The sequence below is a fragment of the Opisthocomus hoazin genome, chromosome 1, assembly GCF_030867145.1.
Source record: "Opisthocomus hoazin isolate bOpiHoa1 chromosome 1, bOpiHoa1.hap1, whole genome shotgun sequence".
Lineage (NCBI taxonomy): Eukaryota > Metazoa > Chordata > Aves > Opisthocomiformes > Opisthocomidae > Opisthocomus > Opisthocomus hoazin.
The window spans coordinates 153,636,381-153,656,282 of NC_134414.1; the positions used below are offsets into that span (position 1 = coordinate 153,636,381).

The 19,902-nt window shown below is 48.8% G+C and overlaps 1 protein-coding gene across 1 annotated transcript in view; it reads right to left on the reverse strand.

The window, feature by feature from the left end:
* Positions 1-413: 413 nt before the first annotated feature.
* The window catches only part of BORCS5 (BLOC-1 related complex subunit 5), a 77,706-nt gene continuing 58,217 nt past the window's right edge, over positions 414-19,902 (reverse strand). Inside the window, exon 4 of the mRNA XM_075442126.1 lies at positions 414-4,307. Coding sequence (XP_075298241.1) covers positions 4,077-4,307 — 231 coding nt within the window. The 3' untranslated portion in view covers positions 414-4,076. The remainder of the gene's footprint in view (positions 4,308-19,902) is intronic.

Genomic DNA, 19,902 nt, shown 5'->3' on the forward strand with positions numbered 1-19,902 from the left:
AGTGTCTCGCAGCACGAGCGCTCTGCACAGAGAAGCTCCAGCCTTCCACCAGTGTCCCAGTCCATCAATCCCAGACCCTCTTACCTCCAGCACAGAAAAGGCAGGCAACCAGCTGAACTACGCTCCCACCCCAGGGCTGGCAACTCATAAGCATCGCCGCGCACGTCATCAATTTGAACTGGACCTCGGTGCCAACCAGAACTGGGAGAGCATCCAAAAATCCCATCATTTATTTTCACCCCAGGACACCCGTTTCCTTGCAGCCCCCAGGGCCATCCCCACGGCACGGAGGTGGCTTTCTGTGTACAAAGTAAGGCCAAGATATGGCTGCCCACGCGGAAGCGTGCGTCCCGTCCCCGGACACCGCGGCAAGAAGTGGTGCTGCAGAGGAACAGAAATCAGAGAAACCACACTTGGAAAAGAGCGATACCAAACGCTTTAATGCGGGAGCCGTGGGACACGCAGCACGTAGGCAGCTGGAAACAGAGCAAGCCTGCCAACAAGATAACCACCCCTACACCGAGAAGCGCTCAGCCCCGAGGCTGGCAACCGAAATGCGCTCTGGCAGCGCGGGAACAGGAGGGACCTTACGACAGCACCTCCGGAACCCACTGGCACGCAGTCTGATAGAGAGGGGCTGGCTCGTACAGCGAGTGGGCCTGGGAGAAGGTGAATTTCTGCTCTTTCTGTGTAAAAGCTTAGAGGGGGGGAAAATACACTTTAAATATTTAAATATATTTAAATATATTTAATTTAAAATACATATTTTAAGAAAAAAAAACAACCCACAGCTCTTCTGTCCCCTTCACTGGATCTTCACAGAAATTGCCCTGCAGGTAGGTTGGCACTTTAGCACCCTGTCAATGCATTAAATAACAAAAAAAACGACGTAAACAACAAAGCAAACCTCTTCTGTGCCTGTAGCACACGGCTGCGACAAGCACCAGCCCAAAGCGGGGGGCCACAGCACCAGAGCCAGGGGAAGAACCGGAGCAGCTCCGGCCAGCGGGGAACGGCAGCCCCAGAGCCCGGCCCCGTTCTCCAGAAGCTCAGCCCGCGCGCCAGACCACGCAGAGAAAGGAGAAAGGAAGGGGGAAAAGGGCAGAGATGTTTGTTTTGGGTGGAGCACGCCAGGTTATTCTCCGTTCACGGCACTGACTTCGCGGTGGGGTAACGGCTAGTCCGTCGGTGAGAGATCCCCGAGGCCTTCTCCAACACCGTCCGGCTCGGCGAAGGAAATCCATAAGCAGAAAGGTAACTGCAGTCACTCCTCAAATCTCCTGCTGAACAGTGGGCAAGGGAGCAACGCAACGGTCTCGCCGTGAACATCGCCTGCGTCGGAGCTGAACGCCGCGTGCAGAGCAAAGCGAACGAGAGGTGGCCAAGCAGCAACAGCAGCTGAAAGAGGTGGCAGGAGACGTCTTCCCCCCAGCGAGAGGTCCAGAGACTTCCAGTTAATGAAGCCAGGGACAATGTCTTAAATAAAACTGTAAACCATCGCCTGAGAACAGCGAGAGGGTGCGCGCTCTCTTACAGTCCCCAAACAAGAGACCATCACCCGCGCAACGAAGGCGACGGCCGGCGTGCTTTGGAAGAGGTCCACCTTCACGTTTCAGCTCCAGTTTCTTTCTCATTAAGCTATTAACGTTCTTCACAACTTACCCTTGCTGCTCAGAAAGCTCTAGGTGGGAGGCCCAGCAGCACATCCACAGGCTTAAAGGGCAGCGTTCATAGGAATAAGCGTCTTCTCCCACAGTCTGCCCAAAGTCTAGGTGTTCTACAGAAAACGAGGAGCTGATTTGCGGCCCTCGCTCCTGCCGCTTTCAGACGGGAACACTTCACTTGCCCTCGTGAGCGCCGCGAGGAGCAATGCTTTGATCCGATACTTCACAGCACGAGGCCAAATGTTGAGAAGCTTCACAGGAGAGAGCATCTGCAGCCCAGCCCCCGCCTCAAGACCCACGGTCGGGATCTTCCCACCGGTACAGGCTTCCAGCTCGCCGGGGTGCGGGACATCCATGATCCCGTCTGGCAGACGGCTGGATGTCGCGCATTCTAAACTTCCAGACAGCATCATCTGGACGAGGGCGACAGAAACGCCTGCAGCCGCTATTTAAAGCTGCGGATATTCTGGTGCGTCTGCTGGCGGGAGGCGGGGACATACTCGGTGGTGGACGATGAGGACCCTCACGGGCACGGCCACGACACCTTCACTAGAAAATCTGCGGAGTTCTTTGCCGTCTCTCCAGCAGTCAGTCGCTCTTCCCAGGGCATCGTTCCAGGAGGCTTCTTTTCCACGGGACGCTGCTTGCAGACAGCGTTCAGCCAGCCCTGGTGTCCAGTCCCCGCTGCGGTTCAGATCCACGTTCCAGTCGGCTGCGTCACAAAATTCACACTACGCTACCCGGCCTTTGGGAACGCAACGAGGGAACGGCCTGTTGCTTCCTGCCACCTGTCAAAAACCTACCACGCTCTTACTCCCAAATGCTCAGAGACCCTCTTTTGCCAATTAAATACTCTTAAGCACTAAGAGGCACCGAAGCAAGTCGCCCTTGGCAAGTCACCTAGCCTGGAGCTGCCCTGGAAGATGGGTCGTGACACTGACTCCCACAAGGACAGCCGTCCTCACCACTGGGACTGCGCTCCTGATGTACAACAGGGGTTCAGGGGCACACCTTGGTCTCCTCGCCAGCAACGGGGCTCACACAGACACGCACAAACCTACCCCTGACCCAGCAAACTCCTCTCTTCTTGTTTCATGCCCCTTTCTGCTGCCGACAAGAGCTGCCACGCAACGGTGACGTTAACCTGTTCAACCTTGTTTCTACAGTCATAGTTATTTTTTGCAGCAGCGTGTAGAATATGGGTATCTCCCTGATCTATACGGGGAGAAACCAAAGCTCAGAGAGGTGCTGCGACTCGCCTGCGGCCAGCGGACCGGCGGCAGACCAGCCTGTCTCCTCCTGCCCGCCTTCCAGGAGGGCCCTCGGCCCAGGAGACGGCAAGGGCATCCTGCTTCCTTCAGAGCAGTGTGCCGAGCGCGGTCCCAAAGGGTTGTGTGGTTCCAGTCATAACACACCGTGCTCAGGCAAGCGTTGGGCACGACGGCAGCCAAGCCAAGGAGAAGACTTAAAGGACTTCTTGTATCTTTGCCCCTCCAGCTCCTTACGCTTGAAGGTAAAGAAACAACTGCATCCCTCTGGTAGAAACAGACAGCACCAAGATAACTGGAGTGTCCCAATAAAAATAATAAAGAAATCCACCCCACACCTCGTGTCCAACTTTGGGGTGCAAAGTGAGCAGGCTGGTGCCAGTGCCTGTCCAAATCACTGTGGAAGGTGAGGGACACGAAATGCCACCAGCTGGGGGACGGGGACACTGCCAGGGCAAGAGGGAGAGGAACGCTAAGGCTTGCTTAACTTCAACAGACATATCTGGAACACTTATTCCTTTACAGCCTCATAAATTAGCGAGCCCATAAAAACAGGAGACTCGAGAAGGACATGCCAAAACCCTGCCATGCAAACCGTGTTAATTATGATAATAGGCAGATTTTAATAATCCTGGCTCCCACACTTTCACCCATAAAACACACATATTTCCAAGGCCAGGGGGTCTCAGAAATACCTGCCAGCCACCTCGTCGTCTAAACCCCAGTGGCACAAAACCCACGTTAGAATGTTTGTCACACCCTGTATCCCTTTGAAATTTTTCTAGTTAAAAAAAAAAAAACAAATCAGATGAAAGACAACTCCTCCTCTGCAACCCCAGTCTAGTCACAGCAATGAAACCAGTGTCTCGGCACAAGTGGTGGGAGTGGTAAAGGAGACGGGGGGAGCAAGAGGAGGGAGGTGAAAGAACGGTAAATCATCTCCTCCAGACGACGGGACCGGGGAGCTCCTGGACTCCTGGCCGCGCGGTTCTGGCAGCTGACGCCGCTCTTCCTCCGATGCCCTGGCAGAGAGTCAGGCAGCACCGCCGCCCGCTTCGGACATCTGCCAGCCCGGCCCGCTGGAAGCCCGTCCGTGCTGAACGCTGGAGCGTGGAAAGCGAGGAGGGGGAGCCCGACGGATCAGCTAAGACTTCAGCTCCCGCTCGGGTTTCATGCTGAAGGGCTCCAGCCTCTCGCTCTCTGGCAGCATGCTGTTCAGCCGCTCCATCAGCGGGACCGTCTGGTCGATGCCCATCTGTATACGGCGGAGGATGGCAGACATCTCGTTGACCTTCTGGATCTGCTCCGCATACTTGGCGTACTTCTTCTGGCGCTCCTGCATGAAGCTATAAAGAGTTTCCACGGAGAGGTCCATCTGTTTGAAAACAACAAGCAGAGCGGGGTGCATTAGGCCAGCTGTTACCACAGGCCTTTCAGCACGTTGTCTTTCCTAAAAGCAACCCAGAAGCATGTCAGATGCCCCACTGGAGGTACCAGCCAGGTACAGAGGAGCTCCTCTGTTGGAGCATAACGAGTTTGTCATGAAATGGAATGATTCCACAGCTGTATACCAGGGAGGACATATGACCACCTCAGTTCTCCACCCAAATGCTGAGTATTGGATCGGAAAATTCTTTATTTACAGTCTTGAAAACCAACAGATCCTGTCAGGGATTTCCCAATAAACTATAGGCATGTCCTCCAAGTCATCCAAACCCAGGGAGCCCACAGCCTCCACCCACACCTGTAATATATTTTCAGTGGTGATCATTCATTTGCAAGCATTAAGCTCTACCATAGTTGCCAGTGCTCATTTCATCAGCTCAGCCAGGTGACTCTGCGACCAAGCCGCTGCCGTTATTACCATCATCATCTGGAAAACTCCTGCCTTGGGAGAGAACCACAACAGGTTGCTTGTGTCCCTAATTTCCCTGAATCCTAAAAATAAATGTGTTATGAGTGACCCCAGGAGAGACATTAAGTTAAGCCAGCCACGCAATTAAACACAGCGAGTACCCAAACAGGACTCTAGCGTGATGACAATGACAGGAACCGCAGTGCTATTCCTGCCGCCGAGTGATGAACCAACTTTCTCTTCAGCCAGACCTCTAAGTTCCAGGCAGGATTCAGCCGACAGCAGCTACTACCACACGCACACGAGCCAAGTCAGATGGTTTAAGCCGTTCTCCACGCTGGCAGACACACCGTACGTTCAGAGAGCTTGGTGACAGATCTGCTCCAAGTCCTCCAGCGCGCACCTGAAGCTCGGTTGCTTCAGCTCACGGTAGTCGTGCTCGACAACGCCAGTTTCCCCACTATGATGGCTCTTCAAACTGGTACATCCGAGCAGCTGGAAGGCACCCTGCGACCACACTGTCCTGGTGGGAAGCTGTCCCCCCGCCTGGGACTCGGCGCGTGCCCGCAGCGGCAGCCGAGCGAAGGGCAGGGGTGGACACACGCTGACCGGTTTCAGTCCACCACCTCCTCGTGTCACTGCTTTTCCGAACATCTCCCATCTAGTTACCCCCAGAGGAAGGAGGTCACCTCTCACAGTGAAGTGGCTGAGGGCTCCTGGTCTACAAGCAACATCTCTCACTTGAACTGTGTGGCTGTCACTGGTCAGAGCGGGGTGGCAATAAACAGAGTGGCAGATGCCCTCTGTCAACCCCCGCCCGCCCACCAGAGGAAGGGAAAAAGGAGGGAAAGGGAGAGACGCTTACAAAATGAATATAAAACCAGCTTTACTAATAAAACTAATAATATTAAAAGGAACAAGCCCTCGAGCCCCCTGTTGGGCACCAGAGTCAGCCCATTTGGTAGAGGACAGCGACCATACCTGTCACAGAATCACAGAATCGTCGGGGTTGGAAGGGCCCTCTGTGGGTCACCCAGTCCAACCCCCCTGCCAAAGCAGGGTCACCTACAGCAGGCTGCACAGGACCTTGTCCAGGTGGGTCTTGAATATCTCCAGAGAAGGAGACTCCACAGCCTCCCTGGGCAGCCTGGGCCAGTGCTCCGTCACCCTCAGAGGGAAGAAGTTCTTCCTCATCTTCAAACAGAACGTCCTCTGCTTCAGTTTGTGCCCATTGCCCCTTGTCCTGTCCCTGTCATCAGGGACAACGCAAATTTATCGTTGTACTACTAAAAATCGAGCCGTGCTGACCAGATCTGACTTAAAATCATAGAATCATTAAGGTTGGAAAAGACCTCTTAGATCATCAAGCCCAACCGTCACCCCAACCCCACCCTGCCTGCTAAACCACGTCCCGAAGTGCCACATCCACACGTTTTTTGAGCACCTCCAGGGACAGTGACTCCACCACTTCCCCGGGCAAAGGGACACTTAATGGGCAGGCGTAATCCTGTCCCAGCACGTGGTGGTGCGGGGCTGCAGGGGAGAGGTCTGGGTGGAAGAGGTGCAAAGCTGGAAGGGGGATTCCCCCACTAAAGGGGGCATTGCCATCCGTCCCGCTGGCCGCAGCTGTGTTTGACACTGGGGGAACAACCAGGGGAGCTGTGTTTCCTGAAGAAACATCCCTGTCAGGCCCTGGGGAAGGGGTCAAGACAAAAACAGTCGGGCAAGAAAATATTTTATTGAGAAACCTAAGTTACAAGCAGCATCGAAAACAAACACACAAGTTTCCGCTGAACTGTTATGGGGATTAGGAAGCTTCCCCCCCCATCACCTCCACCAGAGCTGGATACAGTACCAATTAACCTTTTATTTTGTCTGTACTTTCTAGTGCTCTCGGGCTGAATTCTTTCTCTTTGCCTCTGCGCCTTCCTGTGAATTCCTCCCTCCACGCTTTCATGCACAGGACAAAATAAAAACCAGCAGAGCAGGAAACTCCAAATAGAGTGGAAACAATTTAAGCCTACACAGGGGTTTCTATTAAAACCCCAGCTTAATAATTTAGTAGCTTGGCGCTAGCTCTGTAAATTGGAGTGTGTAAAAAGCAGACCACCACCAGGTCTGCACGGGATGGAAGTAAATTCAATCCGGTGCCTAAAAACCTTCTACCTAATGAGAGAGAGTGCCGTGGAGCGGCAGCCAGTCGGAAACCTGCCAAAAGCCAGCATGCCTCATTAAACTGAGCAGCACGGGGACCCAGGCAGAAACCTCCCCTGATGCTGAAGTTCTCCTCCAAGAGACCCTGAGCAGGTTCTTCACGTGGCCTCACAGCGCTACGCAAGAGGCAAAGCTCACATGTACCAAGCTCTGGAACAAAACAAAACAATAAAAAAGGCCTCCCTTTCTCTCCATTCCAAATCTGTTGACTTTCAGGCTCCTTGAGTAAAAACCAGTAGTGTCCACTTACTGGGAGGGGAACACGGGGAGAAGCTGAAGCTGACCTGCAAAAAGGAAGAAGAAACGCGGAGGGGCCTTCCAAGCTCCTTGCTACTTTTGGACACATTCACCATGGCTATAAAAAAAGTTGCCTCACAAAAAAGAGAAAGGGTGGAAGTGAGCATTTCCTATGGTTTCCCTACAACTCGCGTTCAAGTTCGCCTGCTGCGGGAGGCCACGGCAGCTGCGCAGCCAGCTCCATGACAAGGAGGACTGAAGTTCAGTAATTCTGAGGAAAGGCCAATTATTACTCAGACTGAACCTGGTCTTTTTAACTAGGAAAAAGCCAAAACCCAACACGTTAACTCGTGTATAAAAATGCCAATGCCTCTTTGCAGCTTTCCTTGAAGCGGGCCTAAATACACACTTACATCCTTCCTGCCTCCTCCCCCTCCAAGCGAGCTCCTCCAGCGCCAGACCTTGTGCTTTTTCACCTCTCCTGGCACGCAGTCCTGCTCCTCTGGAGCTCAGACAGGGCCTTCAGCCGCAGGATTCAGAGGGTCAGCCCTATTTACCCACCACAGAGACTAAAACTGTCCTCTGGGAATCTGCAATGAACAGGGAACGTGCATAAGAATCTACTTAATTCCCATCTATTTAATTCCATACAGTAGCAATAAAAAGCATCTGGAGGAAGGGAGCTTGGGCGAAGGCTCTGCTCCCTCGCCTACAGCCAAGGCAGTCCATGCTTCTCAAGACATTCTCAAGGGTCAGATGAGCGAATTTGCCTTCTCTGAGCAGCTCCCACCAACTCCCACCTGCCATAGACAAGGGCCTGCCACAGTCTCTTCTGAAAAATACCCAGGTCTCAGCCGCCTTGCCCACCCTTGGCTGAGAAGAAGTCTGGGAGGCACAGCAAGATGCCACAGAGCCAGCAGCTCTTCCACTGCCCTACAACCATCTGCAAGTGTTCATCTGAGCCATTGTTTCTGCTCTGCTCGCTTCAAGCTTCCCACTACGCCAGGCCACCACAGTTGTGGGCAACTCCCTCATCGGGAGGTCACCACCCGGTACCCATAAGCCATGACAGATGTGGAGCTGCACTGTCACCATCCTCTCGACGGCTTCACCATCACCAATTTCTCCTTCAAACATCGCCACTCGGTAATTAGCAGCATCCCCAACTTACAGGTCCAGAAGAGCTTAGAAAGTCAAAAGACTGGACCTGAAGCCTGTTCAGAAGCAACAGAAGAAAAGCAGAGAGCAGAGACCAGCACTCAAGGTCCCGGTCCTAATTCTCATCAAATCGAGAGTTTCTGCCCAGCCTGGTCTTCAGAAAAAAAGACATGTTCTCAGTGAAGGGCTGAGAGCTCCCAGCATGCTTATTTTTTTTATTTCCAGAAATAGTTCCTTCTGTTAAAGCAGCAAACCTGAGGCTGGACATACTCAGAGTAGAAGACAGGATTTTTTTTTTTCCCTTTCCTACATTGAAAAGGATGGAAGAGTTTTTTCAGTTTTTCTTCTACTATAGTATCATAAAAATGGACAAGCCTAAAACTCACCTTCCAGCACGACATATTAGTTTTGTACAGCCAGTGACATTCACCCTGCTTCGGCAGGGGGGTTGGACTAGATGACCCACAGAGGTCCCTTCCAACCCCTACTATTCTGTGATTCTGTGATTCTGTGATTCAGAATTTGGGTCTGTTTTTGTTTCAAAGCTCATGACTCCTCCACAGATCAGCAGAAGCAGGACAGTAATTTATACCTCAGCTTCACATTTTAAACACCAAATGACATCTGCTGGGCTTTTCTTTCCCCAAATGAAAACAGATTCGTAATTACTTCCAACAACAGTGCAAAATGCATCAAGAAGAGTGTGGCCAGCAAGATGAGGGAGGTTCTCCTTCCCCTCTACACTGCCCTGGTGAGGCCTCATCTGGTGAGGCCTCATCTGGAGCACTGTGTCCAGTTCTGGGCTCCCCAGTTCAAGAAAGATGAAGAGCTACTGGAGAGAGTCCAGCGGAGGGCTACGAGGATGATGAGGGGACTGGAGCATCTCTCCTACGAGGAGAGGTTGAGGGAACTGGGCTTGTTCAGCCTGAAGAAGAGAAGGCTGTGAGGGGACCTTATAAATGCCTACAAATATCTGCAGGGTGGGTGTCAGGAGGACGGGGCCAAGCTCTTTTCAGTGGTGCCCAGCGGCAGGACAAGGGGCAATGGGCACAAACTGAGGCACAGGAAGTTCCGTCTGAACATGAGGAAGAACTTCTTCCCTCTGAGGGTGACGGAGCACTGGAACAGGCTGCCCAGGGAGGTTGTGGAGTCTCCTTCTCTGGAGATATTCAAGACCTGCCTGGACAAGGTCCTGTGCAGCGTACTGTAGGTGACCCTGCTTCGGCAGGGGGGTTGGACTGGGTGACCCACAGAGGTCCCTTCCAATCCCTACTGTTCTGTGATTCTGTGATTCTGTGAAAATGGATATTCCCCCACCTACCAGGGCTCCAGCACAGCCCCTCCTGCTACACCATTCACGCTGTCACCCAGTAAGGGCTCGCAGACTCTGCTCTGCGTTACACAGGCCCATTTGTAACACCGCACTGACGAAACACAAAAACAATCGAGGGCACTTTCAGACATCTTGCACGCCACAAATTCTTGCATTCATTTCAGAATTCTTCTTGGCCCACACTACCAAGCAGAATAAAGACATTAATTTAGCCCACAAAAACACTGAGGTCAGCACTGGCCACCGCCCAATTCTTTTCAAGAGACCACACTGAAGACAAACCAGTGCCCTATATACCTCTTACCTGGCGTGGTTTGATAGCACCTCTGTCATGAGCATCTATGCCTTCAGAGCTCTTGGAAACAGGGGCCACAATCTTGTCAGTTCAATGCCCGAGACTGAAAATTGCAGCTAGACACATTTTCCCTGGTTGCAGAACACAAACGCAATCAGAAGTTCGTTAAACTTGGAATCAAATTTCTGGAGAGGCACTCTCGACATTCATGACAAAAGAAATACATCTCGTAAGAGGACGCTCCGTCACTCCCAGCTTCTCCACTCCCTCCTTACGATGCCAATAAGGCAAGAAGATATTTTGCTTCCCCTGCCCTCAGCAACAGCCTTCAGGAGCTCACTAGACATCCGTTTGTCCCGTGTCCCTCTGCCCTAAAGATCTGCTGATAGCTCCCATCCCCCATGGCTGCCAGTCAAAAAAAGATAGCAATTCAGGTGCAGTCCTTATTCCAGAAAGTTCACTTGCTAGAAAAGCACTCCAAGCCCCAGCGGCCTTTCCCTTCACGCTGTCAGGTGCCTGGCTGGGGTTAAATGAACTCCTTCCTGCAGCTGCACAAAAACCACATCAGAGAGTGACAGGCGGGAACAGGACTGCACGGAATATTAGTCATGATGTGCTGGTGTGAAAATACTTCTCAATCAACGCACTTCAAGCTGCAGACAGCTCCTCTTTCTGTGCTGCTTGGAAACAAATGTGCCCAATGAATGGCTTTTTTTTTTCTCTCTTCCCCTCTCTCTTTGATAATGTCACGCGAAGTTAGCACAATAGATCGTGATCGCTTCCTGATGACGGGAACATCCTCTGTTTCTCCCACTCATCCCACACACTGGTAAGGGAGAAACTCACTGGGCAGCATCTTTGCCAGGGTAGAAAACAGGGATGCCCAGCCAAGGATCCTACGTCCTTCTCTTCGGCATCGCTCATGAGTACAGTTCTCATGAGACCCCTTCCTCTGCACCACTGCCAAGTAAACAATTTGTTTTTTAAGTTTTGCTTATCATATCCAAGACCAAATCCAATGCCAAAACATTCCTTTTGCTCACTCTGTAATTTCACTGAATCACAGAATGTTGGGGGTTGGAAGGGCCCTCTGTGGGTCACCCAGTCCAACCCCCTGCCCAAGCAGGGTCACCTACAGCAGGCTGCACAGGACCTTGTCCAGGCGGGGCTGGAATATCTCCAGAGAAGGAGACTCCACAGCCTCCCTGGGCAGCCTGTGCCAGGGCTCCGTCACCCTCAGAGGGAAGAAGCTCTTCCTCATGTTCAGACGGAACTTCCTATTCAAGTTGTCATTGCTGTAAAAAATTGCCAAGGGTTATTCTGTCTAAGCATTGCCCAGATGGCAGGCAAGTTAGAGAATGAAGAGGAACCATTTTAACTGGCTGTAACACTGAGTTTTAGCAATATTAACAGGTACATCAGGGCACTTACTTCCAAAGATCGACAGCTAAACCCACACCCAGTCCCTCAGAGCTGCAGCAGATACATGATAGCGTAAGCCAGGCTGCTGAGCCTGTAATGTCAACATTGAACTCTTTTGGGAGGCCTTGGGTTGCACAAAAAAATTCAGAATTCAAAAGAATAAAAAAGTTCATTCTTGAAATGAGCTTTTCCACCTTTACGTAGATGTTTCCCTGCACATTGTGTAATTGGACAGGATGTGTTTGTCGCTGCCCCGCAGCCTGACCTCGACAGCCCACGTTTCCCTCGCAGATCCGACGTGAGCCTTCCCTGCTTGAGAACTACCAGCATCCCTCTGCCAGCTGGCAGTCCCCCAAGCTTAAGTTATGACTGCTATCACTAACTGCTGCTAAAAAAAGAGTCCTAAAGCTATGATTAAAACAATACCTACTTCTCGCCCAGCACTAATGAACCAGCAGACTTCCAAGCGCTTGAAAAAGCAGGGCCCCACTTGACAGAGGTGGGAGAAGATGGACAGCAAAGCCCGACAACCAGCAGCCATCTGGAAGCTGGTGCTGCAGATGCTACAGCCAGCTCTCCAGCTTGGATACATCTCCTGTCACAGTCCTGTTCTACTGGACTTTCTTTACTCCCATTTCCCTCCACACCACAGCTACTTATCATCTTTCTCTCCCAGAACAGCTAAGCTGTGACATAAGCAAGTGAAGCTCAGGGCATGGTTTCACATCCCACAGAATCCAACGCAACCTCAGGCTGCAAAGCAGCACTCCCACCCTCCTCCTCCTCCACATTAGCTGCATGACCATCGGCTCAGTTCGGCACGTCGAGTCAGCGGGGGAGAATCAAACAAGTTGGGTCTTCCCAGGCTCTCTCTTCTTCAGTGGTTTGGTCTTCTGACCCGTCAGCCTGAGAGCCACAGAGGCGGCAGGACCACTACGTGGAGAGAAGCACCATGTCTCCCACTGCACGTCCTGCTGGATCCTAACCCAGCGTTTGCTCTGGCTGTGTCAGACTTTTAAATGCACAAGAAGATTGGGGGGGGTCTGATTTTATCAGTAGGTTTTCTAAGTTGTCACCAAGAAAGTGCTATAGTGATTTCTAGCTCAAGGACTTTAACGAGTAAGAACAGGTTTTTAGAGCTTTCAACTGCTGCCTTCTTAGAACAATCTACCTCCACCTAAGTCATCTCTCAAATTTATCACGACTAAAAAATGTTACGTTACATTCAAAGCATTAGAAATGCTTCCACGCCTCTCCTAAACAACCAAGTTTAAGAAAAACAAATAACAAAAAACTACCCAGACGACACATAAGATTAATGAACCTGTGTGTGCAACGTCCTCACAAAACCTCACTTTCGTGGAGCACAACTCCACAGAAGTTAGTAAGAAACTCCTAGCCTGTCTTTAATTAGCTGTCCCTGGAAAAAGAAAAATCAATCTGTTACAGTGATCTGTTGCCTGAATAGTAACTTGCACAACTCTTCTTTCAGACCACCTAACAATTCTGCTACAAAACACGGCCTTTGATTCCCTCATTTCCTGATTTTACGCTGCTGCCATATTACTCATTCAGAACACTCCTAAATCCAGCCAGAGCTCGAATATTATAGTACAACAGCATTTGTAAATATTATTTACCCTTAGGGTATTATTTGATCATGAATTTCAGTTCTGTACTTTCATCACAGCAGAATGACTAGCTTTAAAGATGTTTGGTTTCCCATAAAAAACAAACTGGGATTTGAAAAGAGATGACCACCGTCATTAAGGAGCTGTTTCTCAGAAACCACCACCCTTCTCGTTTCAGAGTGAAAAGGTGCTATCTGAAAGATCAGCATCATTACATTTGCAAGTCATCTGATCTAACAATATTATTCTCAGCTTGAGGCTTGGGACCTGACAGCTTTAGGTCATCTTCACCAGATGTCCTACAGAAGGTCTTTCAGAACTTCTCAAAAGGGGACGCTCCCTTCTCCATATTTAGTCAGGGTTAGATACATGAGAAGAAACCATTTTCTAGAAGAGAACACTACTGAAGAAGAAAAAGCTTTAAAATCCGTTCTCAGAGAATGCAAAGGAGCTGTGTTTTAATCATTTCTTGCACTTTGTGAAGTAGTAAAAGGATTATCTAGGACTCCCTCTGTTTTTTTGTCTGGGGAACTGCAGACCAAGACAGGTTCAAGCACGAGGCCGCACTTACCCAGCCAGTCCAACACACCTGGCTGCATCAGACCTACCTCCCATGTGCTGTGCAGATGGCCTGTAGACACGCAAAGAGGCTGAGGTGCGAGATGTGCAGGGGCACAAGCCCAGCAGTCACTAATGGGGATTTCTGGACATCTGACGGCCCGTATGAAGCTTTCGCTCTTTCCCCAACAGCCACAGTTCTCATACGAAATGTCCAAATCAACAGCTTCTCATCAGGGAAACTCAAAGGTATGTCAGCTCTAACAACGTTAGCCATCAATAATCTGAAATACTTCTGAAAGATCTTTTTGAAGTTCTGCATCAGCTCTTTCATGTTCAAACAGAACATACCACGAGCCAAGTATGCCTCAGCGATGTTGAGGAAGGGAGGATCTACTACTCCATTCCCAGAAGAGTACTTTCAAGACTGACTCCACCATACTTCCACAGTGCTGAAGCTCCAATGTCCCAGCGCTTTCCTGGATGTCACAACATCTGACAGTAAGTCTTCGGCTTCACGAAAGCCTCAAGAAAATCTTGACCACTGTAGACCATTACCATAGCAAGCTCTTCTGAGGCTATGGACTATTGTTCAAAATACGGTAACACGAGCACGTACCACCACCACCAATCAATGATCCAATGAAAGTTCAATAAGTGCATAGTGGTAACACTACTCCACTCTGAGCATTCATTTTATTGTATTGAGCTGCCGTGGCTTCAAGTTTCACAGGAGGCTGAGTATTTCTCTCTCCTTGTTTATGTCTACAAATGCATCTCCAGAACAAATTGATCAAAAGCGAGAATCCTTTCTGACCTTAAAAACTCTTATAAATTCCTTGCCATGTACTGCTGATATGTTGACTTGTTTCACAAAAACTACCTGACACCTTTTTTCAGGTGCAAGTCATCTGATTTGGGATTTTATCTTTCAGATAATTTGCCAGGCCCAGCAATTGCTCTTCTAATACATCACTTTCTTTTCTGGTAAAAAAACAAAACCAAACAAACTTATTTCTTGTCCACTACAGCACAGTTTGCACAGTTCATACACTTGATTACAGGGTATTCTACTATACCATAATTCAGCATTTTATCCAGGCTTCCAGAGATAGATGACACATCTAGTCAGGAACAGTGCCCACACAAATTAATTACTAGTAAATTACGTGTTTCATACCTCTAAAGCGGTATTGGAGTAATTGCTAATAATGTTCTTGTATAGAAACATTCAGGCCCCAATGGCACAGAAACATTAAGGAAACCCTACCCTTCATAAAAAGATGGAAAGATTACTTGCACTCAGGCTTTGTAATACTTTCAACATGAAGTCATCTCTGCAGATCACATCTGATTGTTATCAGAATGCTAATTATAGGGCTGCTAACACAAGGTCAGCCCCGCTCCCTCAGCCTACCACCTAGCATCTTTAACCCATCAGTGCAACCCCAAATATTTGCAAATAATACTGGCTAACCTATCTAAAATGAACGTCGAACTGCTGAACAGCTTTTAGCTAACATTCCTGACACCTCCTCTCCCCCCAGCCCCCCCACAGTTCTCACAGGTAGAGTTGATACCTTGAAAATTGCAATTCAACATTGAAACAGGAGGTCATTGTTAAGAACGAAAGCCTGTAAACTGACTTTTCCTGTATCAACACAATCCAGCGGGGAGGGAGAAGACCATTTTCAACCTACATTAACCCCAGACTTAGAAAGAGAAATCATACCATTTTCAATCTTCATTTGACGAAGTCAAACAAGTAAAGCTTTCCCAGTTTCCTCCCAGAGGTTCTCCACTCCCCAGGCATCCGGAGAGCCCTTCTGTTGCACTGCGAACCCACCTTCCTTGAACACAGCCAGAGCTGCACATGCTCAGATGAGATCATCTCACAGCCTTGTGTAACACCATCAGTGTGTTCCTGTTTCTTGTGGGAGTACCTTGTGTGATCCACCCCAGGCTGATACTTGCTTTCTTCCTCTCTCAGCTCTGTTTCATGCCCAAATTCAGTATCAAATCTGTTAACTCCAGAATGGATTTCAACACTTCTTATTCCTAGGTGAAGATCTACATTGTTTGGGGGTGGGTGCTTTGGTGGTGGTTGTTGTTTGGGTTTTTTCCCACCTGGGGAAACAAGGCTAGAAGAAGAAACCCAATTTTCTAGTTTAAACAGGCTGTGAGAAGCAGCTGAATTCTATTCCTTCTGTTACCTGGTATTCATAAACACCACGCACTAATCCTGATGAAAGCCTTAATGTAAGGCTTAGCATACTAGACTTCCGACTTTCAGTGCCAGTCTCTTAAGTACTTAAGTTCTATAATAATACAAACCTCTCTGACTGCTAGTGCTTATTTAATTCTCTACTCTTTCTTGGGAATTTGGTGGTGGAAAGGATTCCAGCTTAGATCTTTTCTCAAAAGGCCAGAAGAAACCAAAGCACAAGAGCAGGGAACATGCTGGAACTGATTTCACCCATATATTCTAGGAGGGAGAGAACGATCTTTTTTGTGACACCAAATGAAGCAGCACATGTTAACACAACAGATTTCAGGCTGTCACAAGTGCAAGTAGTCTTTCTTCTTCCTTAATAACTGCTAGATCACTTCATAAAGTTCATGGACAACAGAGCACTGGCCATCTGCCTCAGGCATACACAGCAAGACATCAACTCTATGTATTAAAGTAACAATTGCGAAGCTTTTTCAAAAGCAGTTTCCCATTTTGATGCTGGCTGTTTAAGACATCACCCCACCACTCGAGAATTCAAGCTACTTGCACATCAGGCTGCAGAAAAATGAGCAAGACCAACTAGAGGACATGAAGGTAGTTTCCAGGTTAACCACCCTGCGCATTTTTTTCTGTATGGTGGTGCCTGTTGAGTTAAGATTCCAGTCTTTGTAAGTAACACTTCATCAAAGAGAGGTGAAATACAGAGCCTGACACATTGCCACAGTCCTCACCAATCTCGTAATTCCAAGACACCAAAGACTGTATTTATGGTACAGATTTCTTCACAGAACACTATGTTCCCAAGATTTTCTAAAAAGCATGGCAGTGGGGCATTAAATCCTTTGAAAATACAAGTGGCATTTCAGCCCAGGTTCTTCCCCGTTTCAGAAATATTGCATCCCAAGGAATATTCAGGCCTCCTTTCCTGCATGGGAAAGGAGGCCTGAATAAAAAGGGCTACGAGGATGGTGAGGGGACTGGAACATCTCTCCTACGAGGAGAGGCTGAGGGAGCTGGGCTTGTTCAGCCTGGAGAAGAGAAGGCTGAGAGGGGACCTAATAAATGCCTATAAATATCTGCAGGGTGGGTGTCAGGAGGATGGGGCCAGACTCTTTTCAGTGGTGCCCAGCAACAGGACAAGGGGCAACGGGTACAAACTGAAGCAGAGGAAGTTCCAGCTGAACATGAGGAAGAACTTCTTCCCTCTGAGGGTGACGGAGCACTGGCCCAGGCTGCCCAGGGAGGCTGTGGAGTCTCCTTCTCTGGAGATATTCCAGACCCGCCTGGACAAGGTCCTGTGCAGCCTGCTGTAGGTGACCCTGCTTCGGCAGGGGGTTGGACTGGGTGACCCACAGAGGTCCCTTCCAACCCCTGACATTCTGCGTGTGATTTGGGGCATTGCTGTTTTAAGTCTGTGAAAACAAAAGGCTCAGTTTTGCTTGAAAGTTAACATGGCCTCATCTAGAAAATCGTTAGATGTTGTGTCAAAGCTGAACACATCTCTGCCTTCTCTCTTGCCAGGCTTCATTTAACAGCCCTACTGTTGATCCTCTAAGCCCTGCCCTTTACTGGGATGGAAGATAACTAGTGGTCTGATCTGTAGGAGCACATGGACCTTGAAGGAAAGGTCTGAAGTTGAACAAGCACTTTGGACTTGGTGAGACCATTCATATGTTGCTGGCCTGATTCAATTTAGTCAGGAGGGGTGTCATTCTCAAAGCACGTCGGCTGAAAACAGGTTTCACAAATAGTTTTGGAAACTCAGCTCTGATAACCACCTGCAGGGAAACCATAACTACCCGGAATGGCAACAAACAGCTCGCTCAGCAGACTATTAAACAAAAACAAAAACCACCTCCACGAAACATCCCATTCCTTTGAGTCGAAGGGACACTGGTCAGCTGTGACTGGAGCACAGGATGAATCCCACGCACTCCAAATCTTTCTGCTGGGAGAGAGATGGAGCCAAGAAGAGTCGCTGTGGTGCATCGCCCAGCAGCAAAATCGCTGCCTTGGCTAATGGGATCCTGCACTGCAGCAAGCTAATCCCCAGCCAGGCCACGTCCTTCCAAGGTTTCTGGCCCAGAGCTCAGTCATTCCTGGTGATCGAACAGCTTCCCGCACTCAGACAGCTTTTCCTTTTATCACCACCTTCAAGGTACCTTGTCCTTGAATTTCCACCTGGGAATATCAAACTTTCACCAGCTGTCCCTGCCACCGCCAGCCCTCTTGCCTCTAGCAAGAGGGGTTCAAAGCCATGGGCCCTGCCAATGGCAAACCCAGCCTTCCCTCAAGCTGCAACAAAACCACGCTGACGACCTCTGCGGGCCACGTTCCCCAGCACATTTTGCCACCAGGTGACAGATCTCTTCGATAACACGAACACTCCAAGTCACAGAAACAACGTAGTTGGGATAACGGTCAAAAAGCCACCAGGCATTCACAAAAAAATAAACTGAAATTCCTAAATCCCCCAGTTGCTGGGCATGTTTTACTTCACAGACGTGGTGACATGAATGGCTCACAATTTACGAGCCTTAAATGCATGGGATATATACAAGCACGTTGTAGCTTAGAAGTGCTTTTCTTGTTAGCCTGTCAAATGCACCAGACTTGTTGCTCATAGGAAATCATGATTTAACTCCTATCCATGATTTTAAACGGCTGAAATACACCGGGAGACACAATGCGGTGTATGTGTGGCTTCAAAAGTTATTTCCTTGCCACATATTAAGGGATGTATTTCTGGACATACAATTACTTTTTCCAGCAAGTTAGTAAAGAACAAAATAAAATAAGTAAAAAAAAAAAATCCATACACTCTTTTATTCTGGAATATTTGTTCTAAATAATGAGCTATTCCCATAGAGGATATTACAGGTATGAAAAAGCCATAAATTGTAATTTGCTTTATGGCAAACCAATTACTGATATGAATGCCTGCTTGGACAAAAGTTGTGTAACTATTAAGAACAGTTCAGAATACAAAAGTAATGTTTATTATATCTGAAAATGCAGGAGTTTTTTCCCACAGGTGTGCACCAGCTTACACTGAGATATTTTTTATTTCATTTTGTATTGTAAGAAGTGTTTTGTTTTCAAAACGATTGTCAGTCTCGGTCTGGGATTCCTATGGCAATAAAAGCTACAGACAACACTGCATCGACACTTGGTTTTAGGGCAAAGCATAAGAGCCCTCCCAATACTCCACTTTCAAATACATTCCAAGCACAGTTTATCTAGGAACTACTTTTGCCCTTAAGGGTACATAGGATACTCTGAGTAGCACATCTCCTTTGCCAATATAGGAAGTCTAAGAAGAAATACTGAAGATCTTTTCATTCAGAGCTTCACTGAAAGAAGCTTAGATTGCTTTCAGCTTCCCTTTTGCTTTCATAGAAAGAAGCTAGGCCTAAATTTGCAACTGTGGCTAGTAATTTTTGGATACTCAGCTTCAGCTATTTTGAAAGATGTGATTTTTGAGACGCTTAGCACCTTGTCCATGAAAAATAATCTTTTTTTAAGGCACTGAAATTTTGGAGGCACACAAAATCATGGGTCCTTTCTTGAAAATTTAGCTCTGCTCCCCAGCCTTTACCTATTCTGCTTGTTTCCCATTCCCTGTTATTCACCATCCTCTATCAGATAACTCTCCAAATTCTCTCCCTGCTGCCCAAAACAGATCTCCTCCACTGATAAGGACTTCATGTAAAGTCGACCTCACCCTGCTTCATTTGCTTCTTTCCCCCAAGTCATACCTAGCATTTAGTGCTGGTGAACGTTTGCCTTCAAACTAACCTTAGCAGAAACCCTCCATTTCACAGATTGCAAAACTAAGGCCAACACTCCCGGCAGTGAGCACAGGCAGCTCTCAAACCCAACAGCAGCTGGAGCTTGTGCAGAACTTCCAACTAGTTGTAACGCAGATCTGCAGCACTGTCATGGCGGAGATGGATGTGGGATGAAGCAAGTTAAGACCTCCTGCCTACAGCCAGCACCCCGAACCCACCACAGAAACAAAGGAGAAACACTGC